A 12,667-nucleotide genomic window follows, 5' to 3' on the forward strand; every position below is an offset into this window, starting at 1 on the left:
GTGCTCGGACCCTAACAAGAGGCAGATTTATGGGAGGAAACTGCCTAAAGTTTATAAAAGGTTGTGTTAATGTGATTTAACGTGTTTTTGTTGATGTGATATTGGGTAACACACGATGGGCCTGGAGCAGATTCATAAGAACAAGCAGGGACTCCGAGCATCCCGTCCTCCCTCTAGATGGCACCACGTCCTCAGTGACAGAAGGCCAACGCTCGCCTCCTCTGAAGGGCTGCTGCTGTCACCTCTCCTCAAACCTCTTTTCATTTTCAGCTCCACAAACCGTCTCCTCGCTGTGAATCCAGCATTCTGCCGCCTGGACAGCCAGACGAGGACACACGAAGCGTCTCAACATAAAAACTCTCTAAAAAACAACTTTGGAGCAAATCTCAGCCTCAAAGACAAAGACTCAGAATCACAACATCTTAATAATTACATGTTTTATTTCAGTAAAATAAATTAATTAAAAATGGACACAATTTTTATTATATTGAAAGAAACTAACTGTAATGAGATCATGCAAGACTGTAATGTCTTTTTTTATCCCCACACAACATCTGCAGTGGATGGAACCAGTAGAAATGACTCGTAGAAAATAACAGCTGTGCTACTGAAACGAGTGCCACTCGAGACGGCGGCGTTTTCACAGGGCATCTCTCATCGCACATTTCTAAGTTCCTCATGAAACACAGGACGTCGCCACTGGAGGAGAGGTTGTACAACATGTTTTCTTTTTTTTTGAACACACCGTCACACTGTGCTGACCTCATTTGTTCTCTAAAGTTCAGTATTTCTTAGCGGTTTGTAAATCGCGCTACTGTGTGCTACTGTTCTTCTGTTTGGAGTCGATGACAAACTTTAGCTCCAGAACACCGACAGCGGGACGTGTTGGTGTTCTTGGAAATTTGTGCTTCAAAATGTTTTAGCTCGTAATACTTTCTGACTGCACGTGTGCAGCGGCAGCGGATCGGCGCTGGAAAAGTCTGATTTCTCCACCTATTATACACAAAAAACAGAGTCGTGTGCATTTGTGCTTCAGTCCTAACAACACGTTGTACTTGCTCCGAGTACTCACACATCCAAGTTTACTGCTTACTGTAGTACTTCTGTCACTGTGCATCAGTTCTGGTGTGAACTTTATAAAACCAAAACACCAAACAGCATCGCATTCTGTCAGCGGCCGGTGCACTGACCACACATAGGAGTGTTTTTATATTTAAACTATGTCCTCGTCTCTGGCAGAGTCTGGACCGACTGAGGCCGAACACACGACGCTGTACAAACCCAAACTCTGTGGAGACTCAACAGGGTGCCTATCACATGCTCTGATCATCTGTTGTACGTGACCTTCAGCTTCACCGTCTTTTATGAGACGCAGCAAAGTGCAAAGATTCAACAAGACACTGAAGATACAGTTCAATCATGCCTCAGTTAATTTCCTCGTTAATGTGATGGTGAAAGGACTGAACATCACACACAGTGTCGTTAACACACGATAACACCTTTTTTTTCTAAGAAAGTTAATTGACATAGCTGATAGAATATCTCATGATTCATCTCAGGCAATCAACACTTATAAAAACTTCATCACACATGGCTGTAATATTCTGGAACCCTTGGTGAGTTTCATCACTTCTAAATAAATGAGTTCTGGTGACTGGGGGACAAAAAAAATCACATTTGTGAAACAAACAAACAAACAAAAAATGGCTGCTGTGAATTATTCCTATACCAGAGGAGTCTTTCCTCCTTCTTATGCTGAACATCTTTAGATCCTGCAGGTGACACGTTTCTAAACCTTTAACATCCCAAACTTCATCCTGTGAAACACACACACACACACACACACACACTGGTGTGAATTCAAGGTGTGTGTCACACATTAATCCAACTTGGAATCTGAAACAGCACCTCCAATTTGAAATCAAAAATAGTTTTCCAGTAATCCATTTCTTTATTTTTACTTCTTATTTTGTTGAAAATGTTTTTTTCAGGTTTTTTAGCTGGACTTCAGCATCCATCCCCTGAACACCCAGAATGAAGCAGATCCAGCCTTTAGTCTGGCTGCTGGTCACTGCCGGGCGTCTTCCTGGATTAAAACAATAACATACGAGATGAGTGTGAAACGCATTAAACATGTTGCTGCAGTCAAATTTCTATTTGTGCTTTTTCTTCCTGCCACCAGATTTGCAGGAATTTTTAATCCAAAGACTGAATCACAAAGTAATAAAATAAGAAGAAAGCAGTGAAGACCTGCAGCACACAGCAGGCGTGTCTGTTCTACATGACGCGTCTCTAGCTTGGACTCCTGCAGTCTCACACATGCTTCATGGATTCATTACTTAATTTGATCTTTTTGGTTTTGTTGTCCATGTGTGATATGTGTTCTACTGCTAGACGATGAGGTCATCACATAAACTCTTCTTCTGTTCTACGGTTTGCTGCTTGTTTCCAGAGACGTTCCTCCGCCGGCGCCCTGTGTGTGGATGAAGACTCCCAGTGCAGCTTGTGCTTGTGTTTTTTAGTGGGATCACTGAAGTTGCATGTTTTTTCTTTTTTCCTTGTAAAACTGCTTAACTTGCTTGTATTCAGAGTGTTAACACAAACGAAGGCTTGTTCAGGCTGAACGATGAGAAATCAAATACTTCCTTCACAGTTTGATGTTTTGCTCTCGTCAGGTTCAGATTCAGCCGTCAGCAAACCACCGGGCCGGCGGAGCAGCAACAGCACAGCGGCGCTACGTCACCGCCCAGCAGCTGCTGTGCTTTAATGCTTCCTTTTACTTTCAATTCTTTTCATTTGGTACCACAGAAATACCTTCGTGTTGCAGGATCCATAACGGACCCCAGTCTTGATCCTCTCTACACTGTCAGCCGTCACCACCTCCGAACAAACGAAAACAAACAATCTTATTCAAAATCTACTTTACACAAACGATGATCTGGATCTACACAGAGATGCATTTGTACATATTGGATCTTCTGAAGAAGTATCAAACTATTTGCTTGTTCCAGCAAACGTTGCTTCTGTGTGTTTATGGTTCTGACCACAGTGCTGCTAGATCCATTACAGGCTGCAGACGTCCACCCCGGGCTCCTCTCTCATATCACTTAGTGTGCTACGCTAAAGATAAGCGACGGGCAGTCAGCGCCAGAATACTTTTTTTTTTTTTTCATTACGAACAATAACACAGCACACATCACTCGACTGGAAAAGGAATGCTGACGGATGCTCTGCCTGATGTTTGTGTTTGTTCCTGTTGGAGGATTTCTCTCATGATTCATCCGGAGTAATTGAGCATGTGTGGAAAAGCTGGTGTGTGTGTGTGTGTGTGTGTGTGTGTGTGAGTGTGTGTGTGTCCGGTGTGTGTGTGTGTGTCCGGTGTGGGAGTGTGTGTGGCTTTATGTATTTAGGAGAGCACCATTTTAAGACAAATTCTCCTCAGAGAAAACAGTCGCCTTTAGATCACCGTAGAGTCATCGTGTCAAACGTCGAAAACCAAAAACCAAAAGTCTTGTTTGTGCTATGAGAGCCGTTCATACGTTACTGTAGGTGTTCTCTTTGTGTTCCTGGAGGTCCCTCATGGATGTTCAGAACCAGGGCTGTGAAGTTCGTCGTCACTTTGCTCCGTCTGTCTCAACTCAGGCACACTGAACACTGGGGGGATGGCGATGATGGCGGGGGAGGGGGTTGTGAGATGGTGATCAGACAAAAACTGTTTTCAGAGTTAACATCAAGGTTGGAAGGGTGCGGTTTGTGCGTTCGGTGGGTCGACCCGCTTCACCACGCCTCTGTCACACGGTTCCGTTCTCCTGCCTCGGCTTGTGGGAGGTCGTGCGAGCAGGCGTGCTCAGGGAGGGCGCCAAGGTGCAGAGGAAGCCAGCCAGCAACGTGAGGCCGAGGCCCCCCCAGGCACAGAACATGGACCAGCCATAGCCATGGCTAATGTCTTCAGGGAGGCCGTACATGGAGCGAGGGTAGCGCGACAGCTCAAAGTTGATTCCTGCCACACATGTGCACAAGGAGATGATGCAGCACGTCCCTGTGAGAAGAGAGCAGCAGGAGTTTAACAGGGCTCCTGATCCATCAGTCCTACACGTGACAGGAGTCGTGTTGCTGCAGCACATCGACCCAACCACGCTCTGCTGTCACCACATTAATGCACAAATTGAATAAAATTGGATTTAGTTTGCATGCTGCTGTGTGCATGTGTGCATGTGTGTTCTCACAGTACCTCCCATGAGAAAGAGTAGCCCAGCTACATATTGCATGAGGTCATGCTGCTGGCAGCATCCCAGCACTCCGATGATCCAACCGAAGAGAATGATGGACACGGCCATTCCCACAAAGCCGGCCGTCATTCTTCTTAGATCTGCAGGCAGAGATGAAAACACGGTCACATGACTGTTGCTGAATGATGAAGCCTGTTGTTTACCTGCCAGGTGCCTAAAAACCAACATACGACTGTAACTGTATGCTCAGTCACATGAGGCAGCTCAGGCTGAGCTGGAAGAGGCTCCACTCCTCCAATATTATATATTAGCTGAGCTACTGTCAAAGAATTGACAGAAAACCAATAAAGTGACACTAAATGAATGCTTCCATTGTTTGTTATGGACATCATTTACATCATGATGGTAGAAGCAGAGACGTCTGTAACATGAAGCTGGAGCTTCAAGGTGTGTTTGTAGCTGCTCATCATGATGAGCTGTATGAACAGGAAGGCTCAGCTGATGTCTCAGTCTGGCAGGTTTAAAGCAGAACTTATCACAGCTTAATCACAACCAGGAACTTCAGGGATTCTGGGTAAATGACAGACTGTCTGTACTGAACATTGCAGCGTTGTCAGCGCACTGTAACACCTGTACCGAATATAAAACTACACACCCAGAGGCAATCACATGAAAGTACATCATCACTGCTGATGCAATCCAAGGTCAAGAAACTCTCTGACTCCGTCTCTCTCCGAGCAAAGAGATCAAGCTAGAAATACAGGCCTGTCCCAGTGTTTTAAGGAGAGATTTAAAAGCAGACACTGATCTGTCTGCTGCCCTAATGTCCTCAGATAAACCATCAGACAAACCAGAGGCTCTCTAGCAGCGATGACCGGATAACTTCTGGTCACGAGTGGCGACATGGGAGAGGAGGGCTCATAAGGACAGCCATGCAGCGAGCAGCAGCTGGGCCTTACAAGTGGTGAACAGAACCTTCTAAACAGTTCAGCAGGTAGCAGGTGACCACTGTCAGGAGGACAGCGTCATGCAGAGGAGGCTGGATAGAAGCCCTGGATGTCTTTTAAATGGTGAAAAACAGACAAGAACCTGAATCTGTGCTCATTTCTCAGTCATGTTCGTGACCTGCTGCTGCTGTTATACATGGTTCTACATATTTATTGCGTTTTTCTCTCCAGTGTTAGTGTGGTGTTAACAGCACAGATCATACTTGACCCCAAATGCTGCTGATGAAGAGCTGCAGCCACCATGAACACACCAACAGCTGGAGCTCATTATATGTCTGAGAAAAACCTTGTAAGCAAACGAAAACTTGAAAAAAAAAGTCATTTGTTGAAATGAACAAGCTGCTATAGTTTCCTGTTTCCACATCATTCAGCTGATTTATTATCACACACGTGAGGTTTTAGGCGTTCGTTCTCAGAGACCTTTAGTTTTCCTGCTCTGCTCTTCCTGTTTGCGTGCACATTGTTTTCTGAGGACAAATCCGGAGACAGGAAAAAAAACCTCATCACATCTTCCCTGAGCGACAGGGCGACAGAAGTGACACAACAGAAGAAGAACCGGGCCGTGGATCTTCATCTGTCATCCAGCGGTTCACTCACAGTTCAACCCGTTCAGCTGATGGCAGGCGGCGGATCCAGTGAAACCACATAAAGGCGCGGTTCTGTGTCTACCTGATCAACTTAAGTCCAGTATTCGTTCTCTTTAAGCTCTGGTTGGGTCTCCACCTACTCCTGAGGGAAACACGAGGCTTAAAGCTGCTCAGCCCTCCTCTGTGGTCATTAGCTCGTGGCTAACTGTGTCTGTTTGCTCTGAGCAGGTCGTGAACACTGGATTCCTGACAGACTGAAACCATCAGAAATATCTCTTTAAAACGGCTCGACAGGAAGCTGTAGCGCTATAGGCTTCTGATGATCGACTTTTAAAACCTAAATATTCACTTTAATGTTTCCTTTGAGGTCCAGCGCTGGCGTGACAGACCGTAAGACGCCGTTTCAGACGTACAGAAGCGACTTCATCACGGCCCGTGTTGTATTCATGTGCATGTTTTAACGAGCCTGTAAACCTGTTTGTGCTCGTTGTTGACGCCACATCATGGAACAGATGATGTGGCGTCATAAGTGTGTCGTATTGATGAATCTAGTTTATGTTTGGAACAACAGCAGCATACAGGACTCTTACTTTGAAATGTGACTGTGAGCGTGTGATTCATGTCCTGTAGTTTACTGCATACATGTTCACATCAGTCACGCTAACAGCACTGCTCTGTTCCTCTGCTCTACATGATGCTTAGAGCAGCAGCAGACACCACAAACTACACACCAGTCACTACTTCCTGTTGCTCTAATGATATGGAAAAATGAGCCTAAAGGCAAAAGTCACATCTCAGATATCCTCAGTCAACAAACTACCAACACAAGGAGAGGCTGTCAAGGACACACACTTTTCTAACCAGATATTAAACAATTAAACCAGTTTTCTGTGACTTTTTTCTCTCTTCACAGCTCAAAAAGTCTTCTGACTAAATCCAGGTAAAGCAGAGAAGAACCAGACAACCAGTGAGACTCCAGCAGAGCAGAGACAGAAGAGCAGTGAGCGACTTACGGAGCGCGTGCCACTCGTCCTGGCGGATGGTCTTTGTGATGTTGACAGGCAGGTTTCGTGGTAGGATGGACGAGGAATAGTGATACTTCACCGGAGTACATCTCTGGATTATTCCTGCAAAGAAACAGAACCAAGGAGACGATTACAGCCGGAGCACAAGAACATTTAACTGAAGAAGGGAAGAGAGGAAACAAGGAAGAAAATGAAGCAGGAGTTGTGAACCTTTGGCCCACGTCTGGGATCAGATAAATGTGCACAAGTGGCACAAAAGCTTCTTATTTATTTTGAGTTTTAACTTTCTGAGTTGCTCCTATTAACCTTGTTTTCCCAACGACTCCTGCGCTGCTGTTGAGGGACGGATTAAGAAACAATATGGATTAGTGCACAGAAAGGCCACATCCAGGCCTCAGCTGATCTGGTCTGAAGCGAGCCCTCCACATCCTCTCAGGGCATCACTGCAGCTCCTGTGGAGAAGGACTGGCTGACTCCTATAAAGCCGCCTGCAGGAGCTGCCGTACGTCACTGCAGCCATCTGAGAGGTTTCTACTTTTTAATGTAATTTCACAGATTAGATGATACAACACAGAGAATCACACGACTCCTGTACGTCAAAGCCTCAGCCTCTGCTGCATTTTGGGGATTTTAAAGCTCTTTTGTTCGTGTCTGTGATCTTCAAGGCTTTGATATCAGTGTTCTTTGTTTGGCTACGACTGAAGAGCTGTTTTTACATCAGGCTGTTTTCTTTTTTTTTTTCCTGCACGTTCTCCCAGCAGACTGTGGGATTGCCAAACCAATAAGTGATGCATCTAGCTAGCTAGCTCTTTATTGGGACTTCAGCTTCTTCTTCAGTTTCACATCTCATGTGAAGGAACGCTTAACTTGAGAAATAAAATACCTCCATGTGGTAGATCTACAGAGATCATCAGAGCGCCTGTCAGGGAACCCCAGTGTTTACTTGACATCTCTCTGACTTCAGCTGTGTTGGTTCTGTGCAGATTGGACCCTTTGTCGTTCCTTTTTGTTGCTACCGTACCCACGTCTAATCTGAGCAACACAAAATAAGTGAAAAATCTCTTTGTGTGTGTGCACAGCTCAAAGTGACGGCCAGAGTTACATCCAGCTCTGGGCACTGGTGGATTAACTTGTATCATGTGCTCCAAACCAAACAGAAGTCGACGCCGTTGAAACGCTCATTGATCAACATGTGAGTCCAGAATGTGTTCAGCACAGGAACAGCAGAGACGTCTGTCTTTGTGTTCAGATGTCTTGGTGCACCAACAACTTCTACATCATTCAACTAATGACGCTCCTGATGAGACGTTTCATCGTCATTCATGTCCGTCACCTGAAGTCTGTGTGCTTCCTGCTGCCCTGATGGAGTCTGATGGAGGAAAAAGATCTCGTTCTGTGTTTAAATGTCACAACAATTCATCCTCAGTCATCAAACTAGCTGCTTTAGTTTGTGTCTAACTGGTATGAATCCTACATGGTTCCTGGTTCTTTATACGCAGCGGCCACATAAACAATGTCTGAAGCAGGTATGAACATACGGCCGGTTATCAACGCCAACATTTGCACTGAACACAGTCACTGTAAAGGAAACAAGAAATGGAGCGAAACACGCTGAGAATGAGACGAGGTTGTTGAATCCAGGAATAACATGTGTTCACTCAGGACTGCCTTCAGTATTTACTCCTGCGGCCACTGAAACTAATAGTAAATAGATGCTATTATACTTGAAAATGAGCCAAATTCTGATCTGCACCTCCGCTCCGGCTGCTCGGAGCTCAGAACGTTAAATAACCCCGAGGCAGGAGGAGCCAGGAGCAGAGAGACCTTCTACCAGCAGATAAACATGCTGTAGTTGTGCTTTTAGAGCCGTTTCCTTCCCCTTACATGTGCAGCACAGCAGCACCATGAACCGTCCACAGGTCAGCGGCAGTGAATGCAGCAGCACAGTGACAGCAGATGTACGGTTCTGTTGGTAAGAACCCGGTCTGGGAACAATAGTGCAGCTTCACAGTGACTGCAGGCCGAACGAACCCTGACAACAAGCTGTTCTGGAGGCTGCATGTGGAGGGACGTGTTTAGGCCCTGAAGTCCACCAGCAGAACCTCGCTGTCATCATCGACACCGTCTCTTCCTGAAAAGCAGAAATATAAATGTTTGGCCATAAATGATTAATCCCAGAGCCTCTAGTTTCATCTAAATGTGACACAAGTTCAGCATGAGGGGCCTTCACCGTAAACAAAGAGCTCTGGGACGGGGTCCTGCTGGACTTCAGGGTTCTTGGTAGCCGTGAACGTGTCATTTGGGTTGAAATGAGGTCTGCTGTCTGTTGGTCTTGTTCAGCCTGTGACAGCCATGTTTCCTCTCTGCTGTATCTGCTCAGCCTGAGGACCGGAGCCTCATGGCATCACTGAGGCCTGAAATAAGGCTTCTCATTGTTGTTCCCTGACCAGCTCCTGCTGCCTCTGCTTCTATTCCAACCACATTTTTATCAATGATCTAACGTCTCCTGAGCGTAAACGAGAAATCAACAAGATGGTGTTCTGGTGTAGAGCAGCTGGTGTCAATAACAGGAGAGGCCATTATCTCCGAGAGGAGCTCCTCTCAGCACCATGGACAGAGACATTCAGCACAAGCTGCCACAGAAACGGAACAAACAGAACCCGAACCCAGCCTCATCACCTGAGCGGTACCGAGCAGACACATGCTAGTGAACGAGGCGGTGGGAGCTCCTGTTCGTGTCAGCTTAGGTGTGAGCTCATCGCCCGGCCTGGTGCGCACCACCAGCGCCGAGGCGTTCCGACGGCTCCTGTTTACCTTTATAAATAAGGTCCTCGGTCTCCAGGTCGAATCCCTCCCGGTGACACTTCCTCCAAAGCCCGGAGATGGTGGAGTTAAACTGGCGGCTGCAGTGAGACTCCATCGCGGACGCGGCGGCCAGAAAGTGCCGCTTCCCCCGGACGAGCGGAGCAGCATCTGGGCCGCTACCTTTCCTCTCCAGGCTCTTAGGAGGCATCTGGAGGGGGAGGTTGTGGTTCGAAATGTAGATGTAACCCGGGTCGTTTCGCTTGTTGGCATAGTTTTTACACCTCTCCCGGTGCCTCCTCGCGTCGGTCTCGTACCAGTAGTCGGTGCAGATCGCCATGGCGAGCAGCCCGAGCGCACAGAAAGCCAAGAAGAGCCCCGTGCTGGTTAATATTTTCATAGCGGCCATCTTCCCCGCTCGATGGAGAGCCCAAACAGTCGCAAGAAGGTTCCTCCGTGGCCGTGGTGGTTTGGTGGTACCGCGTGAAATAAATCACGACGGCACTCACAGCCTGGCGCGGTCCTGCCCTGGGAGCATGGCGGTGCGGGACCAGCGGAGTCCGGACTGGATGCTGCGGTCTATTGTTGTGGTGCCCGGTGGATGCAATGTTGTTCCCACCATCTGTTATGGTACAGGAGGAGGAGAGGGGATGGATGGCGACCAACGCTGTGAGGAGGAGGCAGGGGCAGGGGTGTAGTTGCGCTCTCTCTCCTCCAGGCTGCTGCGGGATGGATGGGGGAGCAGCAGACACCAATGCGCTCTGTGGTGGTGGTGGAGGGGGGAGCGGTCATTTGTGATGCTTCACTGGTCACCTTTTAGCTTTGTAGGTAAACATGTGAAGCACAGGTGAGCTGAGGAGGAGCAGCAGCAGAGTGGAGGCTGTGAAGGAGCTGCTATGATCAGCCGGTTGGTCGGATTCAGGCAGATAGCACAAGACTGCGTTTTGTACCCAAAGATCTCTGTTTTTCTCTTTTTACAATCTCTTTCAAATGAATGAACAGTGAATGAGCAGTGAAACCAGGAGGTCCAGTGAGAGCAGCTCCAGTCAAACAAACACACCAAAGTCATGCAAACACACAGCTGCTGCTAAAGATGGAAACTAGGAATAGAAAAGGAGGAAGACAACAGTCCAGGCCAGCAGAGCATCAGCCTGCTGCAGGAGGCTGCATGGGCAGAAAACACACTTCATCTGATAAAGAATGCTGTCAGATCATTCAGAAGACTCATGTTTAACCCTGCTCAGGACTTCCCAGACCTAGAAGGTGTTTCTGGGTCCATTGGACCCCAAGAAAGAACCTGTGTTGGTGTTCATTATAGACTTGATGTTAAATCCATGTTCTGATAAGTTGACACACATTTCCCTCTTTTTATAGTTCAAATAACAATAATAATAAAAAAACACACCTGTCACCTGAACCACATGGCCCGGGCTCCAGAAGACCCCGACAGTCCTGAACAGGGTTAAACTTGGGATGTGGTTAGATGGTGAGTTTGAAATGTGAAATATTGTGCATGAGCTGTTTTTTGTACATTAAACAACAAACAAACAAACAAACAAACAAACCCTTTCAACGTGTTGCTCTCTCTCTCAGTATCTCCAGCAGACTGTGCAGGAAGCAGAACATCGTCTGTTGTGGTCTTGACTCTTCAACACAATCGTTCTCTAACTCTGACCCAGAAGTGAACGTACCTGTGATCACTGACACACTAATCCTGCCTTCATTAAAACCAAATGGAGTCCATCTGTGATTTTCAATCCTAGATGTATGAACATGGTTCTAAAATGGCTTGTGAACACCAGAACCTTCTCAGTCTGGGCTCTGTGTGGGCTCATGGCTCCATGTGAAGACTTGCAAGAAAGACTGAAAAAATCCAACTGCAAGACTTCACAAAGATGGAAACAGATACAGGAAGGTTGGTGACCAGCTAAACATCACTTCAACCCTGTTCAGGACTGTTGGGCTCTTTTGGACCCATGTGGTTCAGGTGACAGGTGTTGTTTTATTTTTAATATAAAAAGAGGGACATGTGACGTGCATTTGGAACCAAACATACGTCAACTTATCAGAACATGTATTCTATAATGAATAATAGTCTATAATGAACAGCAACACATATTCTGCTCAGATTCTTTCTTGGGGTCCAGTGGACCAGAAACACCTTCTACGCATGAAACATGAAGGTTCTGGACGGGGTTAAACAAACAGCTGCAGCAGCAATCAGGAGGTTTAGAACCAGTCATGGTGTCACTAATCAGAGCTGCAGTCGTCCTCCTGAAGCGAGCCCACAGGCAGCGTGCTGCTTGGTACCATCTAGTTCTGAACAGCAGGAGGGCGGGCGCTCCAGACTTGGCTCAGGGGGCATCAATGGAAACTGGACTTCCATGCTGTCTTCAACAGTACGGCTAAACACACCAGCATTTAAAAAACAAGATCTGAATCTCAGTCAAAGTTGTACTGACTTTTGCTGCAGTGACTTCCTGCCTGTATTTTTATTTTTTAGTTATTTTTTTGGCCTTTGTGCCTTTATTGATAGAGCAGAGAGAGAGAGAGACAGGAAGGTGGAGGAGGACATGTGGGAACGGGCCATGAGCAGGATTCCAACTCATGACGTCCACATCAGGACTGTAGCCCTGTATATTGGACACCTGCTGAACCAGGTGAGCTGTAGCGGCGCCCCACTGCCTGTATTTTTAATAGCATGATTCTAACCTGATGGTTTTTAATTTGACATTAGCGCAAACATCCTGTGTGACCGAAATGATGCACTTGTCGAGGTAACACAGGGTTTAACTGTGATCTGGGCTTCCTGCTTTTGTTGTCTAAAGCAGAACTGGATTATAAATCTCTGATGAACTCTCTCACGCACCTTTAATTCCTCATTTGTGACTGATCCATACTCAGATGAGGCTCGGTAGATGACAAACCATCTGTTAGGAAGCGGTTCTGACGGCACAGCTCCACGTCGAGGCGTTCGGTGCTGACATGAATGTTTTGACTTGTTCAGCTTCGTTCAC

At 46.7% G+C, this 12,667-nt stretch overlaps 1 protein-coding gene across 1 annotated transcript; it reads right to left on the reverse strand.

Moving 5' to 3' along the window:
- Nucleotides 1–3,791: 3,791 nt before the first annotated feature.
- tmem276b (transmembrane protein 276b) lies at nt 3,792–10,059 on the reverse strand. The gene is made up of 4 exons (XM_008291456.1): nt 9,663–10,059; nt 6,837–6,950; nt 4,232–4,369; nt 3,792–4,039 (listed from the first exon to the last, which is right to left on the reverse strand). Exons 1-4 carry the CDS (start codon nt 10,057–10,059, stop codon nt 3,792–3,794), a joined length of 897 nt encoding a protein of 298 aa, XP_008289678.1.
- Between the last annotated feature and the right edge of the window lie 2,608 nt (nt 10,060–12,667).

This window comes from Stegastes partitus, unplaced genomic scaffold (genome assembly GCF_000690725.1).
Source record: "Stegastes partitus isolate 25-593 unplaced genomic scaffold, Stegastes_partitus-1.0.2 Scaffold744, whole genome shotgun sequence".
Lineage (NCBI taxonomy): Eukaryota > Metazoa > Chordata > Actinopteri > Pomacentridae > Stegastes > Stegastes partitus.

Coding starts and splice junctions, on each gene's coding strand:
- tmem276b (XM_008291456.1), bottom strand. CDS start 10,059: ATGGCCGCTATGAAAATATTAACCAGCACGGGGCTCTTCTTGGCTTTC. Junction 6,951..9,662: donor CGAGGACCTTATTTATAAAG/GTAAACAGGAGC, acceptor GTTTCTTTGCAG/GAATAATCCAGAGATGTACT. Junction 4,370..6,836: donor GGACGAGTGGCACGCGCTCC/GTAAGTCGCTCA, acceptor CTCTGCCTGCAG/ATCTAAGAAGAATGACGGCC.